The sequence below is a fragment of the Tiliqua scincoides genome, chromosome 1 (genome assembly GCF_035046505.1).
Source record: "Tiliqua scincoides isolate rTilSci1 chromosome 1, rTilSci1.hap2, whole genome shotgun sequence".
Taxonomy (NCBI): domain Eukaryota; kingdom Metazoa; phylum Chordata; class Lepidosauria; order Squamata; family Scincidae; genus Tiliqua; species Tiliqua scincoides.
Genome location: NC_089821.1, coordinates 16,395,703 through 16,408,401, shown reverse-complemented (window position 1 = coordinate 16,408,401; position 12,699 = coordinate 16,395,703). Strand labels below are relative to the sequence as shown.

The 12,699-nt window shown below is 44.3% G+C and overlaps 1 protein-coding gene across 1 annotated transcript in view; it reads left to right on the top strand.

The window, feature by feature from the left end:
- The window catches only part of PLA2G4F (phospholipase A2 group IVF), a 41,107-nt gene extending 29,765 nt beyond the window's left edge, over positions 1-11,342 (top strand). Inside the window, exons 14-20 of the mRNA XM_066618320.1 lie at positions 2,412-2,526; positions 3,519-3,656; positions 5,366-5,473; positions 8,586-8,780; positions 9,428-9,594; positions 9,878-10,064; positions 11,122-11,342. Coding sequence (XP_066474417.1) covers positions 2,412-2,526; positions 3,519-3,656; positions 5,366-5,473; positions 8,586-8,780; positions 9,428-9,594; positions 9,878-10,064; positions 11,122-11,342 — 1,131 coding nt within the window. The remainder of the gene's footprint in view (positions 1-2,411; positions 2,527-3,518; positions 3,657-5,365; positions 5,474-8,585; positions 8,781-9,427; positions 9,595-9,877; positions 10,065-11,121) is intronic.
- The last annotated feature ends 1,357 nt before the right edge of the window (positions 11,343-12,699 follow it).

Sequence of the window (12,699 nt, the reverse complement as noted above, 5' to 3'; positions counted from 1 at the left end):
GTTCTTATGTTCTTATGTTCTTATCACCAGGGAGAGTTGGTTGGAGCCCTCAGTCTTTTGCCTGCCAGCAACAGCAGTTCCTCATCAATGGCGACAGTCAGTGTTTTATAAAGGCCTGGCTGCAACAAGTGGATGTGTGTTTCAGGAAAAACCAGTTCTTCTTTGGGTTCTGCTCTTGCATGTTATAGCCTTGGAACATTCTAGAACACTTGTCAGGGAACGGGTACTGAAGCCATGTCCCCTTGATGGGAGAGTGATAGGAGTCTGTATCAAGAGGTAGAAGGGAATAAGGTGTTTTGAGCTATGAGTTGGTGAGGAGTACAAGGCCTTGGTGAGCAGGGGCACTGTCTGGGGATTTGCTCCCTGCTTGAAGGAGTATTGACTTGCTTCCAATATTTTCTGCTTGTAAATAAAGCACATATGAGACAGACACCATAAACTTTGCGGTGCTCTCTCGTCCAAAGGAAACCAGATTTTATAGCATTGTTCCTGAAACTGCTTCCTCTTGGGGAACTGCCTCACAATATTATGCAACTGAAATGAAACTTTGTAATGTATTCAGATTTATAATTTATGTGATTATCTTATGACACAGAGTTCTTGTAGAGTAAATCATGGTTAAGTAAGAAATCATGATAAATGCTGACGGAATCTTTCTGTGTAGCCACTAGGAAGTTATAGTGAAAGCAAGCATGATGAGCCATGCAGACTCCAGTGCATGCTTGTGCACTGGCATCGCTAGGGGGTGCTTGGGGTGACGCGCCGCACCGGGTGATGTGCCCTGGGGGGTGATGCGCTAACTTCACGGATTTAGGAGCTACCGCGTCATGCCATACACCGTTGGATGCGGAATGGCCAGTGGAGTGCAATGCAAAAAACAGAATCAAAATAGCTCCTTTCGTACAAAAGTTATGGCCAAAAAACCAGAAGGAAAAAATGCCTGGAGCCCTATGGAAAGTGAAAGTGAGCCATATTGCGCGCTTACTCGCAAGTAGGCATACTTGCCATAGTCTGTCGGAAAGAGCAGGCTGAGAGGAATCCAGCGACACCTGAATGGTCCTGATCCAATGAATGCAGCCCCCCAAAACACCCAAGAAGGTCCCATCCCTCCCAGCTGGGAGTCTGAGCCCAGACAAAGCCACCTTGCCACATTTACTCGCAAGTAGTCCGTCGGAAAGGGCAGCTGAGAGGACCAAGGAGGTCAGAATGGTCCTGATCCAATGAATGCAGCCCCCAAAAACACAAAAGGGAGAAGGAGGTCCCTCCCCTCCCTCCCCCCCAGCAATGTAGTCCATTGAGCCCTATGGAAAGCCAAGCAGCCTCATGTCGCATTTCCTCCCAAGTAGGCAGACATGCCTTGGCTGGTGGTCAGGCCAGGGACAGGGGAATGTGAGGACACCAGAAGGGTCCTGATCTGATGGAACTGGAGATGCTCCAGAAGGCAGCCCCCCCCCCCCACACACACACACTAAAAAGGACAAAAAGAGGCTTGAGCTGGTAAGGGGAAGTTTTCTATTTTGCACTTGCAAAGCCAGGAGGGTCTTTATGTAACCCATTGACCACTATGGGACTTACTTCAGAGTAGACTTGCATAGGATTGGGCTCACAGGCTGCAGTCCTACCCACACTTTCCTGAGAGTAAGCCCCATTGGCCACAGTGGGACTTACTTCTGAGTAGACATGCATAGGCTTGAGCTCACAGGCTGCAATTCTACCCACACTTTCCTAACCCCATTGACCACAATAGGACTTACTTCAGAGTAGATTCACTTGGTGGAACAAGACTGGCTCCCCCTTATTTAACTATTTCTTTTATTTTAATTTCATTATAATTATTTATTTTAATTTGCTTGATGATGTCACTTCTGGCCATGACATCACTTCCAATGGGTCCTGGACAGATTGTCATTCTAAAAAGTGGGTCCCAGTGCTAAAAGTTTGAGAACTGCTGCAATAAGTTGTTAGTAAGTTGACACGTGTGTGTCAACTCTACAAGTTTGTGTGTGAGACTCTACCAGTTTTCAAAATCACTAAAATCAGATTTTGGAGGAATAATCCCATCATGTTATATATCAATCAATGCGTAATCTCATGCAGAATGCAATGAAACAAACCACATTGAAATATCGGTGTTCTAACAAAAGGTACAGCCAAAAAACCAATGGGGGCAGGGTGATGGTGCATCACCACGCCCACCACCTGGGGCGTTGCCCCGCCCACTGCATGGGGTGACATGCAGTCCTCCTGCACCAGGTGACGCGAATCCTAGTGACGCCACTGTGCTTGTGCATGCTCATACTGATATGAGGAAGAGTGGTTTGTGCAATATTCGTATATTAAAAGTGAGTGAGAGTAAGCTCCAGTTTTACTGCAAGAATGATGACTCCCTTGTCCTCTCTCCTTTCATGCAGGAGGACCAATCAAAACTGTCTGACCAGCAGGAAGCTGTGAAACAGGGGCAGAATCCCTATCCCATTTATGCAGCTGTTAACGTGAGGCCCAATGTTAGTGGTGAAGACTTTGCAGGTATAATAAAGGCAGGTTTATTTCTCTCTCATAAAATCTGCAAATAGTCGTGTTGATCTTTTAGCACAGGCAATTTAGCAGCCATTGCATGGGGTTGCTGTCCCTGTTCATTAACAGGTGATGTGAAAGGCTAGGGGTGGTGATTGATGAAGGGGCATAGCAAGGAGTGTGTATCGGTAGCAGACAGGGTAGAAAACGTTAAATTGTCCAGGAAATGCTTTGCATAAAGTGTGAATTCTCCTATTTTGTCTTTATACCATATGCTTTCTTAATCTGACAGCATAGAGCACCGGTTCCCAAAGTTACCATGGTCATGGCATCCATCTTTTGCAGCGGCCTCTTCTTCCCAGTTCTCCCAGGTGCCACCATGGATTGAGCTAGATCTTGCATGATCAAAGATGGCAGTGCCTGGAGAGGTGGTGAGAGGAGTGCCACCAGGGACATTCTGCAGTGCCCGCACACAGTTTGGAAACCACAGGCACAGGGTCTCTACTGTAGTTGGGTTCCCTCTTACTTAATGCTGAACATAAAATCTAGGCAGGTTTGCCACTTTGGAGGGGGATGCATTTATCACTTACATATTTCCCAGGAGAACTTGTGCAAGGAAAGCGCCCTACAGGTAGACCACAGCTGCGATACAAGGACATCTGCAAGAGGGATCTGAAGGCCTTAGGGATGGACCTCAACAAGTGGGAAACCCTGGCCTCTGAGCGGCCCGCTTGGAGGCAGGCTGTGCAGCATGGCCTTTCCCAGTTTGAAGAGACACTTGGCCAACAGACTGAGGCAAAGAAGGAAGGCCCACAGCCAGGGAGACAGACCAGGGACAGACTGCACTTGCTCCCGGTGTGGAAGGGATTGTCACTCCCGAATCGGCCTTTTCAGCCACACTGGACGCTGTTCCAGAACCACCTTTCAGAGCGCGATACCATAGTCTTTCGAGACTGAAGGTTGCCAATATACATACATATTTCCCACGGTGTGTTTCCTTTTAGAATGGTGTGAGTTTACCCCTTATGAAGTTGGATTCCGCAAGTATGGTGCTTTTGTCAGAACTGAAGACTTTGACAGTGAGTTCTTCATGGGACGACTGATTAAGAAACATCCTGAGCCAAGGATCTGCTATCTGCTGGGTATGGATTTTAAAAACTGTTTGTTGTAAAATGTTGTTGGGATTGGTAAGCCATGTACCTCATGAACACACTTTCTACAAGATGCCTGCTCTGTGCTTATGGCTTGCACCGGACTGGGTGACGTGAGCTGGCGGGCACAGTGGATTGAATGATAGTAGTTGATCCATGAGGGATTAATATACAGATTGTCCTGGTTTTGGGGTGGTGGGACTAAATGGCCTTTTGGCCCCCTTCAAATTCTCTCATGTTCAGGTATGCTACTTCTGAAGCACAGCCTTAAAAGCAGTTGCTATAAACCTGCTATATAGTAGTTGCTCTAAAAGCAGCCACTACTATCTTGGATTGTCTTTGGCCACGTGGCTTTCTGTATGCCTTTCTCCCTTTCCCAAAAATTACTTAATGTTTTTCAGAGGAAGGGAAAAATTGATCAAGATATTCTTAACAACCTCCTTCCCCAAACGTTAAATTTGTGGTCTTAGAACACATGCCCGATCTCGTCTGATCTCGGAAGCTAAGCAGGGTCAGGCCTGGTTAGTACTTGGATGGGAGACCGCCTGGGAATACTGGGTGCTGTAGGCTTATACCATAGTCTTTCGAGACTGAAGGTTGCCAACCAACCAGAATTAAATGTGTGGTCTTATAGATGGTGTATTAGATTTTGACTTGGATTCAGGAGATCCTGTTTCAATGTAATCTCACCTATGGTCTCTTTGGGTGGCCTTGACCAAGCCACAAATTATCCGTAAAATGGCAGTTGTAATGGTCTTCCTCCACAGAGTTGTTCAGATTTTCACATTTTTCACTTTCTTTCACTAGTGGAGTCTTTCACTAGAAGTTTTCTCATTTAAGGTGCTGCTAATTGCAACAGTGGTAATGTTGGCAAAAATTAAGCTGGGCAGGTTGTGGCTGAGAATAAAAAAGGCTCTGTTTTGGGGTCAAAAGGGCCAAGACCTCAATGAATGCCTATGAGAAGTATTTCCCAGTAACTTCAATGCTATGTCCGCAATGTATTGGTGTCAAGGAAAGTCCTGAAACTGAATTAATTTTATGATTTTTTTAATATAACTATTAGTGGTACATTTTTCACCAGCACAGAAGGATAATGGTACAGTACATGTTTCTTGGCAATCATTGTATCTGCATTTATTTCCTGAGAATGTATACACATACTATTAGTAAACAACTATTAGTCGTAATGTGGGACTTTCATGTTTGGGGGCATGAATACCAGTTGCTGGGAAGAGCAGGAATGGGCCATTGCCTTCATCCCCACCCTGTGGGTTTGCCAGTGCATCTGCTGGGGGAAAGGTTATGGTGGACCTGATGACCCTTGGCATGATCCAGCAAGGCTTTTCTTCTGTTCTTCCTGGACTTGTGTAATCGGCATCTTGTTACACTGGAAGCAGGTTTGCAGAATTTGGCAATAATTCCATGGCTTTAAGCTGAACTTGTTCTTACAGTTGTTAATGTTCATATTGAGTCAATCTTAGATTATGTTGGTTTGAAACTCCACAGGGGGGAAGCACATCAGTTAAAAATCTGGAACCAAGTGTCACTTCCAGCTGCAATTGTTTCCAGCTGTGGTTTTACATTAACTAGTGCAGGATAAGATTCTAACCTTTGCCTGAATTTGATGTCTGTTTTTGTTTGGCAAAGTGGCTTGAGAAATCTTCAAGGTTAGATTAAATGCTTCCCAATTCAATCTACAGGAATGTGGGGCAGTGCTTTTGCTGCAAGCTTGGACGATGTCTTTCTGAAGGTGGTTGGTTCAGGATTGAGCTTTCTAGAATCTTTGGGTGATGTTGTCAAAGTTATTGGTAAGTAAAGGAGTTGCTCAACTATGTTTTGTGCAACTGGAGTTTTGCACTAGAATTTGATTTCTCAGATATGTGCAGTGGAGTCACTAGGATTTGTGTCACCCGTGCGGGAGGCCTGCGCGTCACCCCATGCAGTGGGTGAGGCAATGCCCCAGGTGATGGGCGTGGTTATGTACCATCGCCCCGCTGCAACTGGTTTTTTGGCTGTACCTTTTGTTAGAACACAGATATTTCAATGTGGTTTGTTTCAACAACAACAACAACAACAACAGGTATTTATATACCGCCTTTCTTGGTCTTTATTCAAGACTTTATTCAAGGCGGTTTACATAGGCAGGCTTTATTTAAATCCCTTATTAAATAGGGATTTTTACAATTTGAAAGAAGGTTCATGCGTTCTGCATGAAATTTCACATTGATTGATATATAACATGATGGTCCTATTCCTCCAAATTCTGATTTTAGTGATTTTGAAAACTTGTAGAATCTCACACACACACACACACACACACACACACACACACACACACACCCCTACCCCCATGTCAACTTACTAACACCTTATTGCAGCAGTTCTCAAACTTTTAGCACTGGGACCCACTCTTTTGAATGACAATCTGTCCAGGACCTATTGAAAGTGATGTCATGGCCAGCAGTGGCATCATCAAGCAAATTAAAATAAATAATTATAATGAAATTAAAATAAAAGAAATAATTAAATAAGGGGGAGCTTGTCCTGTTCCACCAAGTGAACCTACTCTGAAGTAAGTCCCATAGTGGTCCATGGGGCTTATTCTCAGGAAAGTTTGGGTAGGATTGCAGCTTGTGAGCCCAATCCTATGCATGTCTACTCTGAAGTAAGTCTCATAGCGGCCAATGGAGCTTATTCTGTAGTCTGCCTGCAATAACAACCCCCCAAAAAGAATCAGTGAGATCTTCAGCCCTCGCCAGTGCCCAGTTTAAGGTTCTTCTATTTCAGGCACATCAGAATAAAGACCCACTTGACTTTGCAAGTGCAAAATAGAAAACTTCCCCCTTACTGTTCAAGCCTCTTTTTTGTCCTTTTGGGGGGGGGGCTGCCTTCTGTTGCGCTCCAGCTCCATCGGATCAGGACCCTTCTGGTGTCCTCATGTTCCCCTTTGCCTGGCCTGACCACCAGCCAAGGCACGTCTGCCTACTCGCAAGTAAACGCGACCGTGAGGCTGCTTTGCTTTGTAGCTGGGAGGGAGGGAGGGACCAACCTCCTCCTCGGGTGTTTTTCGGGGCTGCACTCATTGGATCAGGACCATTCTGATGTCCTTGGAGTCCTCTCAGCCTGCCCTTTCTAACGGACTAAGGCAAGTCCGCCTACTCGTGAGTAAACGCGACCACGTGGCCTTGTTTCTGGCTCCATAGACTGCAGCTGGGAGGAAGGCAGGGACTTCCTTGGGTGTTTTGGGGGGGCTGCATTCATTGGATTGGGACCGTTCTGGTGTTGTTGGATTCCTCCGAGTCTGCCCTTTCTGAAAGACTATGGCAAGTATGCCTACTCACGAGTAAACACACGATACGGCTCACTTTCACTTTCCATAGGGCTCCATGCATTTTTTCCTTCCAGTTTTTTGGCCATAACTTTTGAACGAAGGGAGCAATTTCAATTCCATTTTATGCACTGCACTCCGCTGGCCATTCCACATCCAACGGTGTATGGCATGATGTGGTAGCTCCTAACCCCGGGATGTTAGCGCGTCCTCCCCCAGGGTGTGTCACCCCCCCAGCGCATCACCTGGTGCGGTCCGCACCCCCTAGCGACCCCAGTGGATATGCGAACATTTTCATTAACCTTAATGTTGGGGACAGTTGAAGCTTCCAATTTGTTAAGGTTACCAAACTTCTAGCTACCCACGGAACAATTCTTGGATGGTATTTCAGATTGATCCTTCAGAAATGCAGAGTAGCTACTTAACTGATTGTGGAATGTTGCTCTCTTTTTTGTCCTGTGAGGTAGGAAAGTGTAACATTCCTAGCCTTGTTTGTTTGTTTAAGAAGATTATTCTAAGTATTAGAAGAAAGTCTAGTTTCAAGAAGCTGGAAAGTGACTTTGTGGTGTCATGTGAACTCTTGTGTAAGGCGTAGTGGAGAGCCTTGTATTACACCAGCAGTTCTCAAACCCTCAGGGAGAGTTTGAGCAGCAGTAAGTGTGTGTAGGGGCGGGGAGGGGAAGGCAGTGATGTGATGTGCTAGATCTCTCCGCGTTGAAGGGGCGCAGGGCTTGCTGACACTTACCAGAGCCTGCAGCAGCGTCCTGGGGGTATGGGGAGCCCCCATGCCAACCTCTGCAGGGCTCCCCACACTGCAGACACCCTCAAAATTGCGATCGTGACCACTTCCAGTTTTGCAATCACAAAACCAGAAGTGGTTGCGATCGCAGTTTTGAGGGTCTCAGCATGTTGGGGAGCTTTGTGGAGGCTGGCGTGGGGTATACCTTCACCCCAGGAGGCTGCTGCAGGATCTGGTAAGTGGCAGCAAGCCCCTGCACCCCTCCAAAGTGGCGTGAACTAGTGCATCATGTCACTGCCGTCCCCCCCATCCCTTAAGGGGCACAGGCCAGGGTTCTCTGGCTGGGGCGTAGTTGGAGAATCACTGTATTATACTGCAAGAAACATGGTGAATAAGGAAGATACAAACTACAGAATGTAAAAGTACAGAGTTATCAGTGAGAGATTATCTGGTACTATGAAATTTACACTGGTGCAATTCTGAAATAGCTGTGAGCCCAATCCTATGCATATCTACTCAGAAGCAAGTCCCCTTAGAGTCAATGGGGTTTACTCCCAGGAAAGTGTGGATAGGTTTGGGCTCAGTGGATGCAAGGTTTTAAACTGTGAACATTCAAATTTCAGGTTCATGCTGAATTATCTGGGAAGTGTCATTTTTGTGGAAGTAGGTATAGCTGCCAAGTAAAATATGCAGTATCTAGAACATGTATGTGGCTTCAAGGGTATGCAAAATGTAAATAGCGTTCATATTCATTGAACTATCTTCGGAGCGCTCAATGTCTTGCAGGCTGTATTAGATTAATTTACTACAATTTACTACAATTGACATTGTTTGCATGATATGTAACTATCAGATGACTGCCGACGAGCCCATTTCCGGGATCCTATGAGGCTGAAAACCCGTCTGATCATACCCGGTGGACCCTTGCTACAGATTTTCCAGGATTTTTTCAAGTCGCGTGTTACCGCTGGGGAAACGTTCAATTTCATGCAAGGACTGTACCTCCACAGGGATTATGTCAGCCTCAATAAGTTTGTGGTTTGGAAAGGTAACCTTTTTTTGCTTGCCTGTTCTTTAAGAGAACTCTGATGGTCCTCAAGGTTTTTAAAGCAGTACATGTGACCCATACATAGCAAAGAAATATTGGTGATCAGGCAGTGTGGTAGATCTCCACTGAAATCTCTCTGAGATACCATAAATGTACACTTATGGATGTGGGGTAGCACCTGCAGTTTCTCTTCCTCAACCAGAGCAAGAAATTGTGGATGCTATCTATGGGTGTTCTTAATTAGGATATTTATGTGCCACTTTTTAATTGAAAAGTTCTCAGGTGTTGATACCAAAAGGAACAAGAATAGGGTTCCCTTTCTCCAAAGGTACTTATAATCTATTTTAAAAAGCCAAAGAAAGGCACCCTTGGAAGTCTGCTACTAAAAAAGATGCTGGGCTGAGATAAGCAGTTGTTCTCCCCTTGTTGAGCAGGTCCAGCCCAAATCAGCGGGCTCACTCTACTGATGAATATGAGAACAAAGGCGCTTCTTCACATAGTTAGCAGGTGTTAGTCCTTACTGTAGGTGTAGGACGTGAAGCTATTTTAGATTCCACTCTAGGCTTTATTTGTTGCCCTGTTTCACCATTGCCAAACAAAAAGTATGTTAACAACTGTTAACGCTGCTTTCCCCTGTCCCTCCACAGGAACCCACTTAGATGCCTTTCCTAACATGTTGACTCCAATGGAAGAAAATCTGTACCTAGTGGATGGTGGCTTTTCTATAAATTCTCCCTTTCCCTTGGTGGTCCAACCAGAAAGAGATGTGGATATCATCGTGTCGTTCAACTACTCTTGGGAAGCACCATTTGAGGTGAGACAGAAGAGTGCAGGGCTAACCAGAACTACGCTATAGTAACATTAGGCAGGACTGTAGCCTTTGAAAGTGTTTGGTGGGATAAGGCACAGAAGCTTAAAATGGGAATAAAGACTGATGTTTGTGAATCAGGATTATCAAATTGTTAAAATGGATTTAAAACACTTACATTTCCAAAACGTTGTCTTCCTCAATAATGTTGACTGATGCAAGAGTGACATTTTGTAATTAAATATAAGGAAAAGTTCCCAATCATAGCTTGATCTTCCTGCAACTGCAGGTCTTACAGTTGACTCAGAAGTATTGCAAAGAGCGGGGAATTCCCTTCCCACAAATTATCCTGAATGAAGAAGATGAAGAAAATCCCAAGGAGTATTACATGTTTATGGATGCTGATAACCCAAGGACTCCCATAGTCCTTCACTTCCCTCTTATTAATGATACATTTCGCAAATACAAAGCACCAGGTAAGGTTATTTAGGCTATTCATATCCCACTCTTTTAAGATTCTCAAAGTGAGGGTACAAGAATACAGCATAAAATCATAGAACAACAGTGAAACAGTCCGCAGTACAGGTGAAAAATACAAAACAGCCAATCCTACACACAGAAGAACCACACACCATAAACAGCCTGCCTAAAAAGTATGGAGAGAAACTGAATGTCTCCAGAATAGACTGTTTTAAGGAGTAGAACTTGCAAATCTAAATATAATATTACTAACTCCTGTATTAACAAGTGATCAATTTTATTACCAGCCCGTTAGCAGGGACAGTTCAAGGTGATCTGCTGCCTGAAATGAAGATGCTGCTATCCCAACATGCCCTCCAAAACCACATGGAAGTTGGAGATTCAGCCTTCCCAACTCCTCATACTGCTCCTCCCTTGCTTGGTCCCTTTAAACAAAACGGGAAGGGCAGGATACTTCCTGTTTTGTTTAAATGAACTGCACGAGGAAGGAGCAACGTAAGGAGGTAGGGAGCCACTTCACTGCCTTCCAATCCACTTCCTTCTCGCTAAAAACAAGTGGAAAGCAGTCAGAGCAGCTTTATCCACAGTGGGCTATAGAGAGGGAGAGGCGGACTTGATGTGAAAGTTACCCTAATTTGTTTGCCACAATCTGTCGTGAGCTTCACTGGTCTTACCATGCATGAGCCAGGTGTCCCAGGAGCTCCCAGTAACCATTTTAAAAAAAAATAACTTGAGCACAAATGTGTTGGTTAATCATCTAGTACAGACTTCCTTGAAAATTTGGGAACATAGTAACAATCAATTTCCTTTCTCACAATGAAATGAAATAAATGGTTTTTACTTGTAACTGGCTATAGTGATATGGCTCCTCTCTCAAATTACTTATGTTGTCCTGGGGATGCTATTTTTGATGGCACCTCCATGGCCTAACTTCTGCACCTGCTTTGAGGTAGCGGAATTGTATATCAGATTGTCTCTATAGTTACGTTGGTCAATGGTTGCCTCAGAACAACATGAAGGAATGAACTCACACTGTGTATCTTCCGGTTGCAGGGATAGAGCGTGAAACAGAAGAGGAGAGATTCTTTGGGGATTTCACAGTTGAAGGAAAAGACTCGCCGTATCGAACACTAAACTTTTCATTTGAGTCACAAGACTTCGACAGACTAGTAGAATTAAGTTCCTATAATGTACTAAATAACAGGGACACTCTTTTGAAGGCATTAAGTTTAGCTTTAAAAAGACGAAAGCTTAAAAAAATGATAGGAAATTAGGATTTTCTTGAAAACCTGGGTGTGATTGGATTGTAGTGTGCTTATTAAAGGATTGAAGTAGGAATAATGCAAAGTATCCTTTTTATGTGAATGAAAATTGCACTACTTAATTCTATTCAGATTGTGCTGGAAGTGTTTATATGCAAGGGAAACTGTTTACACATTCATTTTCCGACCATATTTCTCTGACATAAATGCCTCTTGTCTTAAGCCAGTTACTCGTGGCTAGTATTCAGTGATTCTGCCTCCCCCCCCCCGCTCCATTTCACATCCTTCCAAGAACTGAGGAGGGGCTACAGTGGAGAGGGATGCGTGAGTGGGAGAGCCAAGTAGCCTCTGCTGACACAACAGGAAAGTCAAGGGAAATGTTTAAATGGGGGAAAGAGAAATGGAGGCTTGTCTACTCAGCTGTACTGATAGTTTTGAGAATGGTCTCTTAAAAGGATCACCACGGGCAAATCCTTGGTCAGGCCTGCTCCTCTCTCTTAAGAAAATAAGAAGAGCCCTGCTGGATCAGGCGAAAGGCCCATCTAGTCCAGCTTCTTGTATCTCACAGTGGCCCACCAAATGCTTCAGGGAACACACAAGACAGCAGCACACAACCTGCACCTGGTGCCCTCCCCTACATCTAGCAGTCTGAGGTAGCCTACCTCTAAAACCAGGAGCTTGTAACCCATGATGAACTTTTCCTCTAGAAATTTGTCCAATTCCCTCTTTTCCTTGCCTGCTTCCTAGTTCATGAACTCTCTGCTGATCAAATCTGTAAACTTCTTTTACAAAAAAAAACCTACAAGAAAAACAAATGTAAATTGTCTTAAGGCTGCAATCCTAAGCATACTTACCTGGGAGTAAGTTTCATTGAATTAAATGTGAAACCAATATAATGAATGTAATTGTGAGACACTGTTACTGCTAGATCACAGTTTGCAATGACTATGTGTTGAAGCAGGCTCTTGAGGAAGCTTCCTGATGCCATTGAATACAGGTTTAGGTTAACTTGTCAACAGTATTGGTGTATGAGCTATTTATTTCTGTATTTATATACCGCCTTTCCTTCTCCTCAGAGTGCTTGTAACAAAACTTCAGGAAATGAAAAATGTAGATGACGGTCACGACAGTCAGTGTACTTTTGAGATCCAAATTGAGAATAACTTCTATTGGATTCTGACTCGTGGGATGAGCTTCACAGTCACCCTTGAACCAGCATTTTAACATAAAATTTTAACGAACTGTGACTGTGTTAAAAAAACACAGTTCTTCAGGAAGGAGATAAATTGCCAAATGGCAACAGAATCATGGCTGATATTTTTGTATGGCACTGGAATTTTGTAGGTTATAATTGTGCCTCTAAAGCAGC